Raw genomic sequence first — 22,402 nt, 5'->3', positions numbered from 1 at the left:
TTCTTGAACTCATTTTCGTGTCCGTAAGACCGTAAATATGACACGCAAATGGAACAAATATTTTTTTTTTTAATGTTACGAAAAAGTAGGTAAGTACATGATACTAATTCAGTGTTGATAAACGCTATCTAAATGATAATTGTATTTATTCAAAATAAAGGGCATTGGGCATTGAAAAACACGAGATTTTGTGTGTTTAAGTCATATACCTACTAATAGAAAAATTATTTTTCTTTTCTATCTGTATTGTGCAAAATAATAAATATAATAATACATTACAACGCCAACCAAAATATATTGTGTTTAATTAAATTTTACTAAAGAAATGCTAGAAAAACGTTTCTCCGGAAGTCCAAGACGCGCATATCAAAAACTGGATTTCTTGTGTTTAGGGAGATACACATATTAATTTTTGTTTGCACGAAAAAATTACATAGGTAATACTAGCTTTCGAGGTTAGGTATCTATTAGGATTTAAGATTCGAAAAGACAGTGTTAGCGGAACAAGTACAAACTATATTGTAAATTGTAATGATATATTGATATGCGTTTGAGCGTTTCCACATACCATTAGTTAGAATATTTAAAATATAATAAACCTCGATGGACTCTATGAGTCTTCCTGTTCAATATATTAAATTGCATAACAAATATTTGAAATAGTAATAATGTAACCATAACATTCACATACATATTATACACAATTATCACAACCACAAGAGATAAATGAATAACGCGGAGGCGTAATGATAAAGAATAATACAATTGAACATTCACAACATTACTAAACAAATATAAATATTATACCCAAAGTAGCCATAACAATCTGAATAAGGAATAAGGAATCACTATTGTTTTATAAATTATAAATAAAGGTAGGGCGTAGCCTTTAGCTTCTTGATTCCCATCGACTTATACATCTAAGATATATTCTTCAGTTCGTGGCAATGTACTCACCCGACAATAGTGGGTACCTACTCGATTTAGATTACAGTGTACACGTATCCAATTCTTATGCTCTCTAACTCACTAAATTACCAAGTGTTTTTTGTAAATATTTTTTCTATTTTATTAAAAAAAAATTAATTTTTAGTATAAAAAAATACAAGTCTTGTGTTTGAGCTTTTAACGAAATGTTTGGTGAACACTGGTCACTGAGTAACGGCGGATCGCGGATGGCATCATAATGATTCATGTTCTCACAGACGTGTGAAGGTAAGTTGTTATTATAGATATAGACGAATACTCGAATACAGTTTTTGCATATATAATAATTTAATGATAATAACCGAAATTATAATTGTATTAATTATAGTACCTATCAAATTCGGTGATTGATATATAATTATATTATTGTATATAAATATATAATTATATTAATTAAGAAAACGTTTTTTAGGAGTATTAGGGTTTATTAAAGATTAACTCCCCCTTGACCTAAATCTGTTGTTTTTCCGAATCAAATGTGATTTTACAAAATTTACCAGATCAGCAGTTTTTGCTAACGTCTTTTAATATCAATTTTTTTCCGAAAATATTGCATTTATTATTATTATTATTATACTATTGGTATTTGATTATTATATCAACACACACACACACGTACATATATATATATATGGTTTTTTAGGTACAAAATAATTTGTAATCATTTGCGATTTTAGCAGAATTCATTAAAGTTTTAACTTCAAATGCATAAAAAAATTTTATTTTGCCTATGATTTATTTTAAATAATTTTATACAGGTATAAGAACTTTTGTGGAGTCTTGTATTAAATTTTTGGAAATTTTTACCTAGTGAATAATTTTTTATCATATTTTATGCAAAATTAACTGATACAAATTGAAATACAATAACAAATCAAAAATTATTTAAAGAGGAATAATTATTTTACAGGTGAATATATCGTAAACATTTGAGTTTGAAATGCTCATAAAAATTATTTGGCTTTCCGGGAGAATTTTTTTTAAACACAGGTTGAAAAACTAATAAAAAACTTTGTATTAAATTTTTAAATCTTCGATATAAAAACAATTATTTCTAACTACAAAATAATAACTAACTTTCACGATTTTTATGAATATTGTTAAAATTCCAACTAAAACGCTTATAAAAATATTGTGACTATAGTTTTTAGATACTTTTAAATTCAGAAATTATCAACTTAAGAGATGCTTTGTATTACATTTTCAAGCAATTATATCCAATAAATAATTTTTAACGGACATTTATAAAAAAAAGCTAAAAAAAATTTTAAATTTCGAATGACTAGCAATAAATAGAATAAATATTTTGAAAATTTCAAGTATTTACTAGCTGTTATTGAGCTGTTATTTACTCGTTTGATGAGTTATTACTTATTTTAAAAACAACATTGATTTTGTCGAAAATTGGATTTGCGTAAAATTTCCATTTATCCTTAATCGTTTATTCGTTTGTGTACTTTTCCCAATTATAAAAATAAGTACCTACTAAGAATTTTTAAATTTGACCTCAAACTTTTTTATCAACAATTTATTGTGTACTCATTCACAAAACAAAAATAAACACATTATGATACACTCAATAGTCAATACATTCATCGCTCCGCTTAGAATCTAAAATTATATATTGGGAATATCTATTATAACTGTTCGTTTTTAAGGAGTTACTATAGGCAAAATAAAATAATGGATAATACGTGCGTACAATCCGCGTGGTTGTATAATATAATGATTAATGAGTTATGACATTATGTTATAGTAAATAAGTAGGTACCCACTAACGTACATACACATATACACATGTTAGTTACTTAAAAAAAAAACTAAAGATATTACTTTAAAAACTCTTATCACTTTATTAATTTCATATTTGTTGCGGATACGATCGACAAAATATGTCCTTGTACAACCATATAATGACATATAATAACATATAATGATCGTTCGCTACCAGTTTTATATTATATAAGTATAAGACTAACACTTATTGGCATTTGTATATTTTTATTGATTGGTCAAAAAAAATAGCTAGTTTATACCAAAATTTGTTCCATAACTTGACGATGTTGTATATGAAATTTTATTTTGCATATTATGGTATTTTGTACATTTTAAGAGCATATTTATGATATTTAAGCCTCGACGAATCGAGAATAAACTTATTATTTATTTCACTCATAAAAGTTGTTATGGCTAATTGAACTTATTAATAAAAAAGTGGGCAAGTGGGTATCGCTCTGCTGTATAGTAGAGATGGAGAGTAGGTCACTGGTCACTATAATGGATGTGTTAAATTTGAATGCAATGACGGCCGGTATCATTGTATACGAAAAATGATTCTGAACGGAGATGATTTGTCAGTCAATAATAATTAGTTGGATATATTATATTATTACTTATATTTAAATTGTAATATATCGTTATTTTACGCGATTTCGTGAAAAATTATATTTCATACGCACATAAAATGTTTTCTATATTGACAATGGAATTTTTTTTTACGGTTACTTGAAGGAAAACTTATGGATAACCTAGTATTGGATTTTTGAACCTTAAGTATAAATCACAAAAATTTTATAAATATTCAACTTCAAAATTCTTTGCAAATTTTCGTGATTTTGATATATTTTGTAAACATTTGAACTTTAAATGCTTATAAACAAAAATTTGTGACTAACGATTTTTGATTCTTTTTAACTACGATAAGTACAAGTTATAATAAACCTTGTATTCAATTTTAAAGATTTTTTGGATAGCAAAATTTTTTTTACCGGCATTTTAAGAAAAAAAACTTAAAAATGTTGAACATTTCAATTGTCTATAAGTAGTTAAAAAAAGGTCAAAATATTTTGAAAATTTAATCGCAAATAGATAACACTAATATAAATATTTGTTGAAAATTTCAAGTATTTACAATGATTCGTTTTTGAGTTACAGCAAAATCAAAAAATCGATTTTGTCAAAAAGGTGGTTATGCGGTAAAAATTCCTGTTTTTCCCGACGCTTTTGAAAACTATTTTCAAAACTAAATTTTTTACTTTTGACCCCCCCAAAGTACCAACTAGATGAATTTTCCTTTTTAAAGAGGGGCTGAAGTCAAAATTCGAAGCATTATTACTACTCCAAAAAGTGATGACAGACACAAAAAAAAAACACATCATTGTAAAATCAATACATTCATCACTCCGTTCAGAATCTAAAATAGGTAATATAACTAATCGTAATTGATAACCGAAAATGTACAATTAGTCCAGTCATTTAAGCTTCATAATTGGTGTTTTGAAGAATTAAATCGGAAAGTTTATAAAATTATAGGCTTCTGAATTCTGATTAACTGAAAAAAAGTTGCCATCCCTCCGAGGTCTGGTAGTGTCCTCCATCTTGGATTTTATGTGCGATTTTTCAGTTTTTTAAATTTATCTTTGAAAATACTAATTTTATCTCAAAAATACTTCCATACAAAAATATAGCTAACAAAATTTTGAACAAATATGGTTAAATTATTTTTTTTTTGTAGCTTGAATAGGTTAAGAGAAAAATTTGTATTATAATATTAGACGCGGCGAGCTATAATACTATTTATGTATAGTGGGCAAGTTGGCGACGCGCCACGCCGCACTTGTGTCCACTAGAAAACGCAATATTTACAGTTTTTTTTTTTATATATATTAACATATTACAAATAAACATTATTATTGATATACACTATATTATAATTATTTATAAATAATTTAAATATTATAATCGTATTATATGTGCACCGCATATTATTTAGTAAAATTAAAACCACGATAACGATACTGTCTGGGAATCGACTATTCCTTATATTATTGATTTATTTATAGTTTGGATAATAATTATTATAGTTTTTACTATTTATGATTTATAATATAATCGAAATTTCATGTTTAAATTGTGAACAGCAAAGTATTGAAGACGAATTCGATGATAATGCAAATTATGACGAGGATGAAATAATATTTGGTCCATTATCCAAACGAAAAAAATGAATTATTTAATGTATTATAATGTGAATAATGAATTAGAATAATAATATTAATTAAAAAAAAAAAAAATGTAAATAAAGCAATTTACATTAAAAATATTGTGTTAATTCTGTGAAATATTCAATGCACCTATATGTCCTATATAATAATATGTTATAAAATAATATTTTACTAAATAATATGCGGTGCACATATCTTACCTAATTTTATTAATAAGTTCAATTAGCCATAATAACTTTTATGAGTGAAATAAATAATAAGTTATTCTCGATCCGTCGAATCTTAAATATCATAATTAATATGCTCTTAAAATGTACAAAAATACCATAATATGCAAAAATATGCAAAATAAAATTTCATATACAACATCGTCAGCGGTTATGAAATAAATTTTGGTATAAACTAGCTATTTTGTTGACCAATCAATAAAAATATGCAAATGCCTATATGTTTCAATACTTTCCGATGTAATTCCTCAAAAAATCGTTAAATGACTGGATAACAATATCACATAAATATTAAATACGTGATATTATATTTTATCGTACCTATCGTACTCGTCAGTCCTGGTTCATACTCATGTGGTGCGTTATTAAATTGATAAATAATTTTAAAATTATGAAAGTGAAAACTTCTTACACTTTTTTTAAAGCATATTTTAGTTATTTTTAGGACATAACTGCATACATATTTTATAGGTTTTTTAGGGCATATAATTGTTGGCCTTAATTATAATAAGCTTTATATAATAATTCACAAACAATTAAAAATGTTTTCTTTATATTTATAAATATTGTTTGCTTGAGATATAAAAAAATATAGATATAAACACTGGAGTAATGTAACACACAAGAAAAAATATTGGTTTTAACTTTTAAGAGTGGCATAACGTATTTAAAACAATACTTAAAATATCTGTTTTATTCAGGCGTGCGTCCGGGATTTTTGTTTGGGAGGGGGCTTATTGGGCTTAAACATTATCTTATATACTTTCCTTACACAAGTAAGCAATTATCACAATTTTTTTTTTTAATTATTAACATATAGTACATAATATGACATTATGACAATATGTTATATTATGTATTTAATATTTATAATTATACAGATACATATTCTGATATTCAATACAATAACTGTCACAACAGCAAAATAGAACGGACTGAATTGTCCAAACGAGATTGTTGATTTTTTTATAGTTGTTAAAAATATTGTTTGCTGAGTCAAAATTCTTGAATATGTAATGTAAGATCCCACATAAGTTTTTCTTATATCTATATATAAAGATTTAAAAAAAATATAGACATACATTTTTTTATACGCATTTACGCATTTATAGTTAGAGTTTTGACAGTTTAAAAACGCTTAAAAGTTTTGAAAATTAAATACAATTAAATACAAGAATAGAGTAGTTCATACTGAAATTAAATAATCTACTTTTATAGATATTTTAATAATTTAAACGATAAATAAAATAATAATGTTAATTATTTTGATATAATTTAAAAACATTATTTTTGAGAATGAGGACGCCATACCCGCATGTATTGTCTCTGTCTTATTAACGTAAATCATAACAAATTTTCGTTCAGAAGAATACATTTTATGATGTTAGCTTTAATATTAGAGTAAATTTACCTATTATCAAATTTAAAGGTAAGAATATTATCTAGACAATGACATATGCTTTTATTGATATTATAATTTTAAAGTGAGTTATAAACATTTCAAAGTTGTAATATTTTACATAGCCATAACACTTTAAAATAATAATACAGTGGCGTGGCGTGGGTATTCAAAGGATGTAAGCAATGATATTTTTTTTTCAAAAGTGATTAAATACTATAGAAAATGAGTTAGTTCCAAAAGATTATTGTAATAATTGTTCTATAATACATTTACAATAATTATTATCGTTTAAATTTAAATTTGAGGTACTTGTCAATGAATCCATGTTATAAATTCGATAAAATAAAAAATGTATATTACATATTACTACAAAAGTTTATTTGGCGAATGACAGTGCACTGTGTAAATAAGAAGAAACGACTACAGTAGTACAGTCTACAACGCGTCGGATTACGTGCTGGTCGCTACTTGTTTCTCGCGTAAGCAATATCAAATGTGCTTACAAGCGTTAGTTAAATACGTGACCCCTTCTATGCCTCTATGACGTTATAGGCTATTCGTAAACAACAGTCCCGCGTAAGCAATTTCAGAATGTGTTACACTACAAATCGTATTATGATATGGATTAAAAATAGACCGTCAATCGATAATTTTCCCTAAATATAGTAAACAGTGCACGACACAAACAAAACAATAGCAATAATCATTATTTAGTACCAATAACTTTAAATATTTTATAAATAAAAATAAAATTTTAAAAATTTTATCATTTATTATGTACCTATAATATAATATAATATTATATTCTTATTATTAGTCGTGATCTAATTAATTATTCCTTTGATTTTAAGTGTAAGCAGTGCTTACAGTGCTTACATGCACGCTACGCCCCTGAATAATATCAATAAAAGCATATGTCATTGTTTAGATAATATTCTTACCTTTAAATTTGATAATAGGTAAATTTACTCTAATATTAAAGCTAACATTATAAAATGTATTCTGCTGAACGAAAATTTGTTATGATGTACATTACTACGTTAGTAAGACAGAGACAACACATGTGCGTCCTCTTAAACTTTGTGTGTGTACGATACCCGCCATAATATCAAACATTTTTAAATTTAAATAAAGTGATGCATTTAATTAATACAATGGTTTTACAAAAAAATTATTGCAATGTATTCCCAAATATTTTAATTGCTCTTAGATCATAATATTTAATTATTCTAGTTGCCAATTGTTTGGTAGAAAGAGCATTTTCCATTTCTAAGTTAACAAGATTAAAAAAAAATTAAATATAGAACAATTATTAGGACTTAAGAAAATTAAACATTATTAATAATATAGCCATATATAGGTACTTAGTAAATGATATTTTGTAATTGATCAATTTCAGTAAAACTTTATGTTACGTACAATAATTTGCAAAAGAGAAATTAAGGGAAAAAATCTAAGTTTTTAGTAGTATACTGCAGTGATTTATATATATATATATATATATACATACATATATATGTATAACATTATGACGTGTATAATATAATATTTAATAAATATTGATTTATCAGTCTTCAGATATGTATATTTTTTTTGTTTAGTATAAAATTATACAATTCTACAACCGTAGAAATGCCGTAATACAATTTTTTTAAAGTTTAAGTTGAAAAAGATCCATTAAGTGTGTAGTGTCCCGGGTTCTAAATCCGGGATGACGGTCCTTATAGGTCGATTTAATTTTTGCCAAAAACATTGCAATTATTTTATTAATAGGTACCTACCTAAATTTTTTATGAATTTTTAACCATAAAATAATTTTAAAATATTTAACATCTTACGAATTTCGTAAAACGCTTATTGAAAACTTCTGTGAACATGTACTTCGATATGTTTAAAATGGTAAATGAAAAACTTATGAAGAACCTGGAATTAAAATTTCATGCATTTTGACCCTACGAATAGTTTTTATTGATAAAAGAAAACTAAAAAACTTGAAAACTATTTTTGATAAAGGAAAAAAAACCTCTCGATCGCCACTTTGAGATAATATAAGCCGTGTAAAGTAAATATATTATTATTATTATTATTATTATTTAAAACTCATTAAATGACACGTAGCCTATATTATAATTGCGGCAGCTGCAAGTTTCTGTGTGTGTAATGTGTATGTGTGAGTGTGCGACAGTTGGGCTAGGAGTAACGACGGCTGATAAGAGAACACGAAAAGCCAAAACCGTTTCGCCTCTCGCCCTCCCACCACCCGATCGCGCAATGTCCACATTTCCTCAATAACACGCCTTAACAGTAGCAGCAGCAGCAGCCGTCGGCCGTGTCGTATTGTCACTTACTACTTACCACTTAGTAGTTATTGTTTTTTTTTTTTTTGTCGCATTATCGAAACATCGCGCTTCGCAGATCTACCGAATTATTACAACAATATATGACAATAATAATTTTACGATAGCAATTATTAATTGCATTTGTTGTTAATATCGTTATCATCTACAACCTATATTGCCGAATAACAACAATATCATAGATAATTGCTGTTTGGTGATTACCGTTCTTTTCGCGTCGTTTGGACGAATCGTCCCGCAGTCGTTCCGGAGAAGCCATCGTCGGAGTCAAACGGACAGCTGAGGCCAGAGACTCGAAATACTGATCACGTTGCTTGTCACCAGCGACCGTCTGCGTGAATTCGACAATGGGTAAGGACGAGAGCGCGCACAGTTGCGTGTAATGATTCGGTCTGCTGTCGTTAGTGCTCGCCATCTCCGGCACGGGTCGCAGGTCCCATAAGCTCTTGTAGACTCGATATCCTTTGGACGGATTAACCTGTCCGCTTAGACTTTGCTCTGCGATGTTCGGAACAACGTAACCAATCATCAATGGTTTATTTTGATGGACGACCAAAAATCTAAATCTGATTGTATTCTATTGTTTCTGTGATTCACATTCGTCACGTTCCAATTATCCCAATGCTAACACGATGAAAGTACTGTTTTTGATGTCTATGATTATCAATATTGTAGAAAGTGTGTCACAATATTGGTCATACTGAATTGTGCTGAAATCCACTTTTCTTATACACATAATAAGGGCATAGAACTACAGGTTCAGTTCAATGTTCCTGCAACTCAAAGTCTATCGAGTCAAAATATTAAATATTACTAATACCCTAAACCACCTAGTTTGTCACGACTACCACAATCTTAACAATGTCCACATACTATGTTTGAGGACTCAAATTCATAATTACAAAAATGATTATTATTAGTTTTTTTGATATTTATTCTAGTTAAAAGAAGTTTAGCAGTCTTACTCTGATGTTATTATAATAATTACACTTTTAAAGATTCAAAATCTGTTTACTTTATTTTATAGTTAATTTTTATTTACTAAATATTGTTATCTACCTAATATCGATGAAACAACAAAAGGGCTGCTTAAACATAACTTGTTTACATTTTAACATTTATATTTACATTTTATATCATATGTTAAAACACTATACAAAGAACTAAGTATGATTTGTTAAAAAATAAAAACGTAATCTATGATTACGAGAAAATAGTATATTTTGATTATGCTGGATAATAGGATTATGACATATCATTAAACAAGGTAGATCTCGTATAATATGAAAGTACAAAATATTCTATTAACTGGTTTAATGGTATTTTTCAATAGTTCAATACCTTCTATATTTTTAATTGTATTAGGCATTTATACTTTTATATGAACGCTTAGTATATTAAGGATAATATTGCTGTTAGTAATAATTTACATAAGTTCCTGTTTTTGGTCAGTATGAGTATAAATATAAAAAATCGATTAGAATAAAATGTCTTATACATGACAACGAATAAATAATAAAAATTTACTAATTTACAACATTGAAACTTTAAACAACAGTAATTGGGCGGAAAATAATGTGCTATGTAGCAATTCGTAAACGTTCAGGAACAATTAAAAACAAAAACTGTATTAAACATTTTTTTTAATGTTATTTGGAACGCACATAGCACGTTCTTACATATTCGACTATAACTCTCTACCATTATTTTATTTTTTTGTGTAGGTACATCACTTAGATGGTTAACATCACTACTAGATAAATTATTTAGACTTATCATAGTTAAATAGGTAACACAATTGTGATATCCGCACGTCTCGCGTCGCGTTGACTTACTGTGAATAGTAAACGCTTAACGCACATAACACGTTTTAATAGTCAACTAATCACCGGTTTCTAAGTTGTGTATGATAAAAACATTCTGGGAATTTTTCGATTCTTAAAATATATTGAGATTGCTTCATAGCACGTTATTCCACAAAAACATGAAAATTAAAAAAATGTTACATAGCACGTTATTCCCGCCTACCCTTCAGTTAATAAAACTCAAATTAACCAGAAATATTAATTTGGTATCTTCATTGCGAATATTTAAGATACAACATATAGATAATATAGCTAATATTTTTATTATAAAATTGGCTATGTTTATATTTTTGCCTCAATTTTTATAATGTCTTCATAAGTATGGTTAGGTTTTTGTCAATATATTATTTATTCATAATGGATATTATTCATATAATTTAATTTTTGATGTGCCTGGAAAAATAAATTCTTTGTTATCCTTTCACAGGATCAAATAAAAATTGGAATGTATGATTAATTGTTAAAGCTAGAAAATGAGTTAAAATATAAAAGCTAAGAAATGGGTATTAATATTATAATATTAAGTTTATAAATTGTGTTTGTTTTGTTGTAAGATAAATTACTTTTTCAGTATATTTTTAGCTTAACTTAGCTCAAATATTGACATTATCTAGTAAATTATTAAACAATTAAATTTCTAAAAAATCATTAAAATCTTAATAAAACTTTAACAATTACCTAAAAGAGCTATAAAGACAGGTTCATTAAATTTTTATTATTGAAGTAATTATTTAGTTTTTATAAAAATAATTTATTTTAATGAATTTGATTCTTATTCACAAAGACTACTAAATTTTAATTTTAGTTTATAATTTGGAGCTTTTGCATTTAGAAAAATACTATTAGTTATTACTGTTTTTATAAATAATTAATAGGCACACTGAAATTGATGAAAACTCTTAAAAGTTTAGGTAAATAATAAAAAGCATAAAATCCATTAGGTTTACCTAAAAATTTTAATTTTAAATATACATTTATACTATCTTACAAAAATCATATTTAAACTTTTAAAAATCTAGCAGAAATAAAAGCAAAAGCCATCACAAATCATACTCTAGTTATAACTAGAGCTGTGAATTGAATGCATTAAAAAAATCTTAAAAATGCATTTAAAATGCCAAAAATTATAGTAAAACATGTACTTAAAATAGCTTTTAATTTACTTTTTATAATTATATTGATATTGGTATATTCTAAGCATAATAGTTTATTTAATAAACAAAAAAAAAAAATTATAAAAAAGTTGGTTTAATTTGAATTTTGATTTTGTAGTTGATTGATTATTTAATAATGCTATTCACATAAAAGATTTTCAAAGATTGATGGAATTTAATTAAAAATACAGGAAAATTAACTAAAAAAGAAAACATCAACAAAATTAAGAATATCAAAAAATGTAAAATAAAAGTTTCATAAATGGATTTGTTATTACATAATTCAAATTATGTACTTACAAAGCTATGTTTCACTATCACCAAAAAAATGCACGTTCCTTCAAATTCACAACCCAATTCTGCATGGTATTTTGATTTCTAATTTTTCTACAAGTGTACGCGGGGGGCAAATTAAATCCCTGTTAAATTGACAGTGCTATATTTTTACATCAAGAACACCGTTAATTCTGAACTGAAGTTTGATTTAGTGTACTATAGAGCTATGCAAAATATAAATATTCATTCATGTTTCCTATAAATTAAAATGAATAATTGTCTTGTATGATACTAAATAGTATCTGTGATTTTTTATGTTTATCTTTTTTTAAGCAAAACAGTATGTTTGGTTCTTAGATCATATACTACTTGTATATGATCTAAGGTTTGGTTATTATTTACAACTACATAAAATAATTATTTTGTGTTATAATTTTAGCTTTATAATATATTATTTAAATTATGTACAATGTATTAAATGTATTAATTTCTGATGCTTTTAATAAAAGCTAATTATATAAAACTAACTAATAAAATATATGTTGTAATAAAACCTCAAATTCTTTCTTTTAATTTTTAATATATTTTATATTAAAATAACAAATCAAATATAAAATATAAAACAATCACTGCTAAGTAAACAAATACAACAAAACATTAAACAGATAATGGGTGGATAAAATACTGTCTGAACCAATTTTAAACAGATGATATTTATGGATTATGAAAGTATTGTTTTGTAGGAATAAATTGTTATATTAATATTATATACTATATAATTTTAAATATTTACATTTCAAATTAGCTGGGAATTTTTGTGGTTTTGTGTTATAAATTATCTCCTGGTTTTTATTCAGTTTATTTAAGAAGGAACAAGTTGATATTTTTAATAGCCACAATTAACTAATTTATGTATAACATAAAAATAATCATTATCATTGTTAAATAGTTTTATTTTTTGTATTGTATACAATTTTAGTTTAATGTTCAAAATTCATAGAAATAATAGGTTAAAACAAAGATTACCAGTTATTTTAATTGACTGAAGAAATGTTTATAAACTTTTTATTTAGTGTTTGAACATTAGTTGGTTATTTAAATTCATATTTTGGTTATAAATATTTTATACCTCAACTTTTAATTTGTTTAAAACACATACATATTATGTGAACAATTAAGTAATATCTAAAGCAATAGCTATAAGTCTTATTTAAATATAATAATTATTCATGAAGTTCTATAAATTATATTATTTTTTTATTTGATTTAATATTTATTAATGTTTATTTTTTCTTTGATAGATATTTATTTACTCATTAACAATATTAGTTATAAAAAAATTAAAATGTAAATAGAAATAAGAATTTTTTGATTATTTCTCAATAAATAGTATAAATCTTAATCTATTTAAAATTTGTTATTAATATATTTATAGCCAAATAGAATAAATGTAATATATTGTATGTAAAAAAAATATAATATTTTAATTTAAAAATATTAAATATATCTTATATAAGAATTGTGAATTATAATTTTTCAGGAGGATTTTACAGTTATTTCAAGAGTCTATTTGGTGAAAAAGAACTGAGAATTTTAATCTTGGGCTTAGATGGTGCAGGAAAGACAACAATACTGTATAGGTTACAAGTTGGTGAAGTTGTAACTACTATTCCAACAATAGGATTCAATGTTGAACAAGTTACTTATAAAAATATTAAATTTCAAGTTTGGGATCTTGGAGGCCAAACATCCATTAGGTAATATTTTATTTTAATATTAATTACTTACAGAAGATTTCTTGAATTATATACAATAATAATAATAGGTAAATCTATTCTAAGATCATAAATTTGTTTGTATCCATGAACTGTATACTATTATAATAAAACTTTATCATTTATATTTTGTATGGTTTTGTAAAAAAAATAATTATTTAATAAAAAAAAACAATACTATGTTTTTATTCTAGAAATAGGTGTTTTCATAAATTATAAGAAAAGTATATAAATTAAAACATATTTGTATTAATTTTTGTTTCACTTGTTTTATAGGCCATATTGGAGGTGTTATTATTCAAATACAGACGCTGTAGTATATGTAATTGATTCAGTTGATCGAGAAAGAATGGGTATAGCCAAAGATGAATTGATGTATATGTTGAAAGTAAACTATTTAAAAAAACAATCTTCATGTTAGTTTAATATTTCTGTTAATAAAAAAATGTTTATGGATTTATAGGAAGAAGAACTAAATGGTGCTATATTAACAATATTAGCCAACAAACAAGATGTTGAGGGTTGTATGAATGTTACTGAGATACATCAAGCTCTTGGATTAGACTCTTTAAAAAATCGAACATTCCAAATATTTAAAACATCAGCCAAAAAAGGCATAGGACTTGATGAGGCTATGGATTGGCTTTGTAACACTCTACAAAACCATAAATAATAAAATACTTTGTTTATTCTATTTCTTTGTAATTAGAAAATTGTACAAATTAAAATGTTATAACGTTTAATTATGTCCTCTCTATTTAAGGAAAATGTTAATTCCATTATAAAAAGTTGGCTACTAAATTTTCAGCTGTGATATGAATCTTATTTTATACTCCACAGCTATTTTTTTTTTTTTAAATTACAAAAATTTTATTATTATTTACTATTGACTATTATATATTATTAATAAAAAAATATTTTGGTAGAGTAATACAAAAGTTCAAATAATGCAATAGGGCGGTTGAAGGCAGTTATTTTACGCATTTAGATCATTAACTGAAAAAAACCAAAATCATACAGTAAGTGGTACAATTTGGATTTTGAAAAATAATTTGAATTTGTATGCTCAATTATTTAAAGTTTTGTTGGAAATAAATGTTCAGTTTTGTCTTGTCCATTTAAGTATAAGTTTATTTTTTTACTAAAAAAAGGGTAATATTGAACACCATAATAAATTATGAGTAATTAGTTAATTTATTTATAAAATAATTATGCAAAATTGAAAATTAATTTCTTACACAACCTTAAGAAAAATAATAAATAATAAGAAAAATAATAAATAATACAACTATGTTTTCTAAATAAAAATTGGGAGGTCGGTACTTGTGCTTTTTTTATATTAGTTATATAATGAAAACATTTTTTATTACAATTTTTAAATATGACTATTGTACTTGCAAACATTTTTAAGAATCTTAGTTGTTACTACCAATGATATCACTAATGAGAATATGTTTCAGAAAAGTCACACATAGTTTTGATAATTCTATATACACATCGCTTCAGCATGCATATTTAAAATATTTTTTATAACTAACTCCTAAAAAGAAGGGGATGCTTTCAACCGCCTTAAAAATGGGCATATAAAATTTGTATATGTTAGCGGCAATTACTAGGAGGCAATAAAATTTAAGACTGGATAATTCAGTAAAACTAAAGAAAGAACTTCTTTAAAAATAATTGTTAAGTTTTGTTATTTATTGAAATAATATACATTAATTTATATTTTTTTCATGTATAATAATATGAGCTATCAATATTTCATAATATATTGTGTCTATTATTATCATAATATTTATATTTTATAATTTGTTTGTGTAATGATTATCAGTAGATAATAGGGTGTATAAAATAATATATTTTTAAAAATAATCTATTTTTATTGAAATTAGAAAAAAAAATAGCATCATCATAATATTAATGTCATATTGTAATAGTTATTATTTTTATTTGTAGGATATTTTGGTTATTAACTAATTAATTATTGTATGAATATTTCATTGCCAGAGACAGTTCTATATTATTTAAAACAACTAAACAAAACCTTATTGACTTAGCAAAATAGACGATTTATTAATTGGTATTTTGCTAAAATGAGACTAAATATTAATATTGCTGCTAACATATACACTTGCATTTACAATGCATGTGTACATATATATTTATGATTGAATAAAATTTGCTATTTCAAATTATATTTATTTTGATATTTGCATTACCTTTTTTAATTTCCACTTAAAATATATTAAATTATTTAAACACTTACATGAAGTATATATTTTTTTTTGTACTTTAAAAGTAAATGTATTTATAATATGATATTTGTTTGAGTTGATTGTTCAATAGTAGGTTTACACAGATAATTACTAGTCTAAATAACTATTAGTGCATATTAATAATGGAATATTGAAAAATGTAAAAAAATGTAAAAAAAATGCATTAGTTGTCATTCTAATATACTTACTATAGGTATTAAGAGGACGCCATACCCGCATGTGTTGTCTCTGTCTTACTAACGTAAATCATAACAAATTTTCGTTCAGTAGAATACATTTTGTGACGTAAGCTTTAATATTAAAGTAAATTTACCTATTATCAAATTTAAAGTTAAGAATATTATCTAGACAATGACATATGCTTTTATTGATATTATAATTTTAAAGTGAGTTATAAGCATTTAAAAGTTGTAATATTTTACATAGCCATAACACTTTAAAATAATAATATCAATAAAAGCATATGTCATTGTTTAGATAATATTCTTACCTTTAAATTTGATAATAGGTAAATTTACTCTAATATTAAAGCTAACATTATAAAATGTATTCTGCTGAACGAAAATTTGTTATGATGTACATTACTATGTTAGTAAGACAGAGAGATGTGTTGACATGCGGGTATGGCGTCCTCTTAAGAAGATTCGATCTCGTTTGTGTTGTCTACCAAAATATAAAAATCTTTAGTTTTTGTGAATTTTCAACAAATATGCCAATATTCAAACTTAAATCACATTTATAAATTTGGGTACTACTTATGTGTTTTTAGTATTTTTAATTGGTATATGAACAACTTGTGGGAAAATGTGTATACATTTTCAAACAGTTCTAAGGAAAAATTTGGATCGACATTTATTAAATATAATCTAAAAATGTCTATAGTCTATAAATATGTAGGTAGTTCAAAAAGTGTCAAAATATTTTGAAAATATTATCATGTACAAAAAATTCTAATATAAATCATTAAGTACTTAAGAGGATGTCAGCGCACTGTTTGTTTTCTCTTTCTAGCCCTCCCGCAACATAGACAAAATGCATTTACTCATTCTGAGTAGAACTCGCTCAATTCTAGAGTAAATATACCTATTACAAAATTTAATTTTGATAATATTTCTGAGTACAAGACGATTAGTTTTTTCCATTATTCCCAATACAACCTTAGTTATATTGTTTAGAAATAGCTATAAATTACATTTTTAAATAACTTTTAACTTTTCAAAATTTTAATTTTTTTACAAAAAACTCATCGTCTTGAACTCAGAAATATTATCAAAATTTAATTTTATAATAGGTATATTACTCTAGAACCAAAATTGAGCAAGTTCTACTCAGACTGCGTAAATGTGTTTTGTCTATGTTGCGCGTGGGCTAGTGAGAGAAAACAAACAGTGTGCTGACATCCTCTTAATACTCTATTACTGTAGGTACCTTAAGTATAAAAATTTGGAAATAATACATATTGCCATATTGGGATATAATAATAATATGTGATGTGTTTGTTTTTATTTTATTTTGTTATTTAATAGATATATTTTATTAGTATTTATATAATATTAAGTACTATATCATATTATATAGGGAAAATGAAAAATAGATATACCAAAAAGTTAATAATAATTGTTTAATTTAATTTAATTTCTTAGCATTTCCATAGAAACAATAATTAGAACAATTGTTTTTTTTTTGAGGGAGTAAAAATTATATAAGGTCCACAAATTCAATTTCATTGGAAAAATAAATAACCTAGCGTTTATTGTGTATATATATTGTTAATATATATATATAAATACTAAACTTGATGAACTTAATACAAATTAAAATGTATTTTTTTAAATAAAATATTAATAAATATAAAGTTATGAAAAAATAACATACTTGCTCAAGAAGAGCATTTGAAAACCTATCTTAATACATCAACACGTGTCACCAATTTAATATCTTTCTTAGCTAAGAAAAGTCTCCTATGCACTAGAAGAAATTTGTATAGTGAAAGACAAAGACAAAATATGTATATTAATTTGTAGATATCATTTAAAAATCTATAGCTAATTGTTTTTCCTCAAAACTCTAAAACAAAGTTTGATTGTTGTATGTGTAAATGTGTTTATTCATTACAGTTTTTAACTACCTACAATCCTGAACGAAGAACATCTACATCCACTTTTAGGTACAAGACCCTTAAAATAAAATAAGAGGTACCTATATTAAACTAGATACAACAAATATAAATTAAATTTAAAACAATAAAATATTTACTTTATAATATCTGATGAAATGTACATTTATTATTTAAATCATAATTTAGTTTATGAAAATGATTATTAGATAACACCATTTTAAAATTTCAAGTGAGAATCTTTTATTTGAATCAGTATCTATATAATCAGTACAACATTGGCAATAGTTCAAAATAAGTGGAGGGATTCCTAACTATTCAGATTTCCTCATTTCATTATAACATTCTTTCCACTTTGTTTAATATTTTTATTTTTATACATTTAACAATTGACCGACTCACACATGACGTACCTACTATACACATCCACTTATCAGTTATCAACAAATAATTAATAGAAATTAAGTTTAGATATTTTAGCATAAAACACGGAGTGCCACAAACTAAGATATATTAGTAATTTCATTATTGTTCTATGATATTTTATTTTATTTTTATATAAAAAAATCATATAATTTTACATTTTAAACGCCAATCGGATTAAGTTAGAATATATTTATTAATTATATTACATTATTGGCTTTAAACAAGGCTGTAGATACCTAATATGATTGCAAAACGGTCTATACCTACTAAGTAACACAGTAAATGGCAGACGTGATGTACCTATTATAAATACATATTGACAAACGTGCATACTGCATATTATTATTGTTTTGAAAATAAATAATGTTTAGCCGAATTAATAAATTAATATAAATATATAATATGTATTTAATTATAATATGTTTTGGTTATTGTATAATGATACATATTAATACCTATACGTTTACCTATATAATTTGCTGGTATTATATTGTTTTGAAAGTGTAATAATAATCCTGCTTTAATTATTATCGCGATGTCCCGTTTTAAGTTTTGGTTTCGGCGTAAATAGGGGAGCCAAGTGGTCTTACTGTCTTAGCCCCAATATAAACGTTTGTAAACCATCTATACACTTTTAAAATTATCGGCTATTGGCATGATTATAAGTGTGTAAGTCATTGGTGTCATATGACCATAGTCTGTACTCTATAATGCAAGACATGAACACGGGATGAATGGTCCTACTATTAGGTGCCGACAGTCACTGATGTAAGTAGTATTCATTTGGTATTTGTCTTGTAATATTTAAATTATTTTTGATTCTTAGTGGAGCAAGAAACTTATTGATTTTACAATGTTTTTTTTTGTGTTTAGAGACACCCCAGGCAGTAAAAATGATTCGATTTTCAACTTCTGCAACTTTTCTGGTAGGAAAGTGATTCTAGATGGTACTTAGAAGGGGGGTCAAAAGTAAGAAATGTCCAGTATTTTTCTTAATAATTAGTATAAACCACGGTTTCGAAAAAATCGATTTTGTTTTTAGATGTACCTAACTCTAATAATAATAAACGTATAAATTCATTAAATTTTCGCCGACTGTTTACATAGTTACGCATTAATTACAGGTATTTAAATATTAAAACAATTATTTTATCCTCAATTTTTTTTTATTGGTATGCATTTATTATTAAATTAGTTTATAATTTTAGTTTTAATGTTTTTTATTTTTCGTTAATAGTTCATTTATAATATAGTTAAAATTTAAAAAAAAAGTTAATCAAGTTAGTTTTCTTCTGGTAAAAGTGGTAAAACAAACCATCTTTTCTTTTAAAAATGTATGTTGGATAATTAAGATTACCTACGGGCTACGGGCGTAACTCGTTAGTCGTTTCCAGTGTTTCCATCTGATTCCATCAAAATATCAAATGAGATCCACCTAATTTAACCGCATCTTTACTAAAACAATTTGTATACTATGCTAACATTAAAACTTTTAATACAGTACCTAATAAGTTTATTTAAAATACTAATGGTGGGTTGAAAAAAATGATATGTTAGTGTATAATTTAGCTATGTATATATTGTACTCGTATATATAATTGGTTGATATATTTTTTTTTAATTGTAGAATACATATACTTTTCATGAGTTTTTTGGATTGATGTAAAATCAAAATGTATAATGTATATATTATATATACACATAATAATAATCAATGTATATATTGTACGTTTATCGTATTTGGTTGTATGCAAGGTGGATATATAGTGTATACTGTATATATCCACCTTGGGCCAGTTGTACCGTCCCCGATTAAAGTCAATCACAGTTTAATCGGCCGAATTAGCCCAGTTAAAATATCTGTTCTCAGTGATTAAGCGTAATCGGAGCATTACAACTGTGTGTGTAAAAATAAAACGTAATTTTTAAAATGTATAATTCTGTGACGGTGAAAGTATATGTGGGAACAAAACTGAAAACACTAGTAATAAACAACTTTAAATTTTTTATTGGATCAGTTAACAAATCTAATGAAAATATTCGTTGTCGATGTATTAAAAAAAGTTGTTTCGCAAAAGTGTATACTGATAATAAAAATGAAGTATTATCGGATTAATCAATTGTACATAACAACATAACCACGAATCATATTCAATAACGACAATTTAAAGACAAATTATAAATTCGAATTGCAACTTGCAAGAGAAAAACAGTAGATGATCCGTGTACTAGATCTAAAAAAATAATTTTGAAAGAAATATCTGAAATGGAAGGTACATCTGATTTTACAAATAATGATGTAAAACGATTAAGAAAAACTATTTACGACGCTCGTAAATAAAAACGTGCTACCAGAAAATCCAAAAATTATTGCAGAGGTACATGAAACATTCAGTAACATAAATACGAATACGAAATAAAGTGAACCATTTATGCAAATGTTCACAATTCAATTGGTTTTTTGTTTATTACCCGATAAAAATATGAACACGTAAGTATATAGATAAATTCAAATTCATTGTTAATAAATGTTTGTCGATTCATCTACGTTTATCACCATAAAGTATAACCACTGACTTCGAAAAAGCGATTTTAAATTCTGTTTATGAAATTTGGCCACAAACAAAAATAATAGGATGTCGATTTAATTTAAAGCAGACTTGGTATCGTCAACTGCAAAAGCTCGGATTGTCGACCAAATACCAAAATCAATCATCTGAAATTGTTATTTGGATACGTCATACTTTTGGTTTACTTTCTTTAGAACTGACTGAAGTCACTGAATGCTTTGTTGAAGATTTTATGTCAAATCGACCTACCGATGAACAAGACTTAGGGCGGCTATGTTAAGTAACCTACAACGATTGAGCAACGCATGCGAGTCAATTCATTCGAGATTCAATAAAAGTTTTTTTAAAGAAAGTCCTCTAATTATAAAATGGCTAACCATTCTAGTAACAGAAATTTAGACAGATGTGTACATCAAATTAAAAAATAGCTAAATTATTGAACCTACATATTTTTAATTGAACTCGAACTGAACCAATTATCTAAAGACTAGTGATCACCTTATAAAACATTAAGTTATTAAATAAACATTAAATAATAAGAAATATAAAAAATGGAATTTACAATTTAATTTTGTTAATACTAAATAGTAAATACATAAATATTAAAGTGTACTCGTACTCATAATTTGGGGTATGGAATACACTATTAAGTGCTACTAACTTTTATTATTTTTTTTATCAAATTTGAAATTATATATTTAATTTATATATTTAAATATTGTCATGTAAAAACACCAGTTTTTCAACTGATTGTGGTGTCAGCTTTTGTCTCCAAGCTGTTACCACTTGTCTAGCTTTGGAAAACATCCGTTCGCTGCAAACTGATGTTCCTGGAATACTAAGGTACTTCAATGTAACAGGAACCAAACTTGAAAAATTCTCAGCATTAATTTTCCACCATACAAGTGGATTTGATGTAAGAGGAAGAAGTTGTTGTTGCAAATATTCTTGTATCTAAAAAAAAAAA

The 22,402-nt window shown here is 25.4% G+C and overlaps 1 protein-coding gene across 1 annotated transcript; it reads left to right on the top strand.

Annotated features, from left to right (window-relative positions):
- Positions 1-8,892: 8,892 nt before the first annotated feature.
- Positions 8,893-16,242, top strand: LOC132926748 (ADP-ribosylation factor-like protein 1). The gene is made up of 4 exons (XM_060991139.1): positions 8,893-9,328; positions 13,813-14,029; positions 14,324-14,435; positions 14,511-16,242. Exons 1-4 carry the CDS (start codon positions 9,325-9,327, stop codon positions 14,718-14,720), a joined length of 543 nt encoding a protein of 180 aa, XP_060847122.1. The 5' UTR covers positions 8,893-9,324; the 3' UTR covers positions 14,721-16,242.
- Positions 16,243-22,402: the final 6,160 nt, after the last annotated feature.

Source organism: Rhopalosiphum padi, chromosome 3 (genome assembly GCF_020882245.1).
Source record: "Rhopalosiphum padi isolate XX-2018 chromosome 3, ASM2088224v1, whole genome shotgun sequence".
Lineage (NCBI taxonomy): Eukaryota > Metazoa > Arthropoda > Insecta > Hemiptera > Aphididae > Rhopalosiphum > Rhopalosiphum padi.
Note: the sequence above shows the minus strand (reverse complement) of the source record. Positions and strands in the feature narration are given on the sequence as shown.

Coding starts and splice junctions, on each gene's coding strand:
- LOC132926748 (XM_060991139.1), top strand. Junction 14,030..14,323: donor GGAGGCCAAACATCCATTAG/GTAATATTTTAT, acceptor CTTGTTTTATAG/GCCATATTGGAGGTGTTATT. Junction 14,436..14,510: donor AATTGATGTATATGTTGAAA/GTAAACTATTTA, acceptor ATGGATTTATAG/GAAGAAGAACTAAATGGTGC.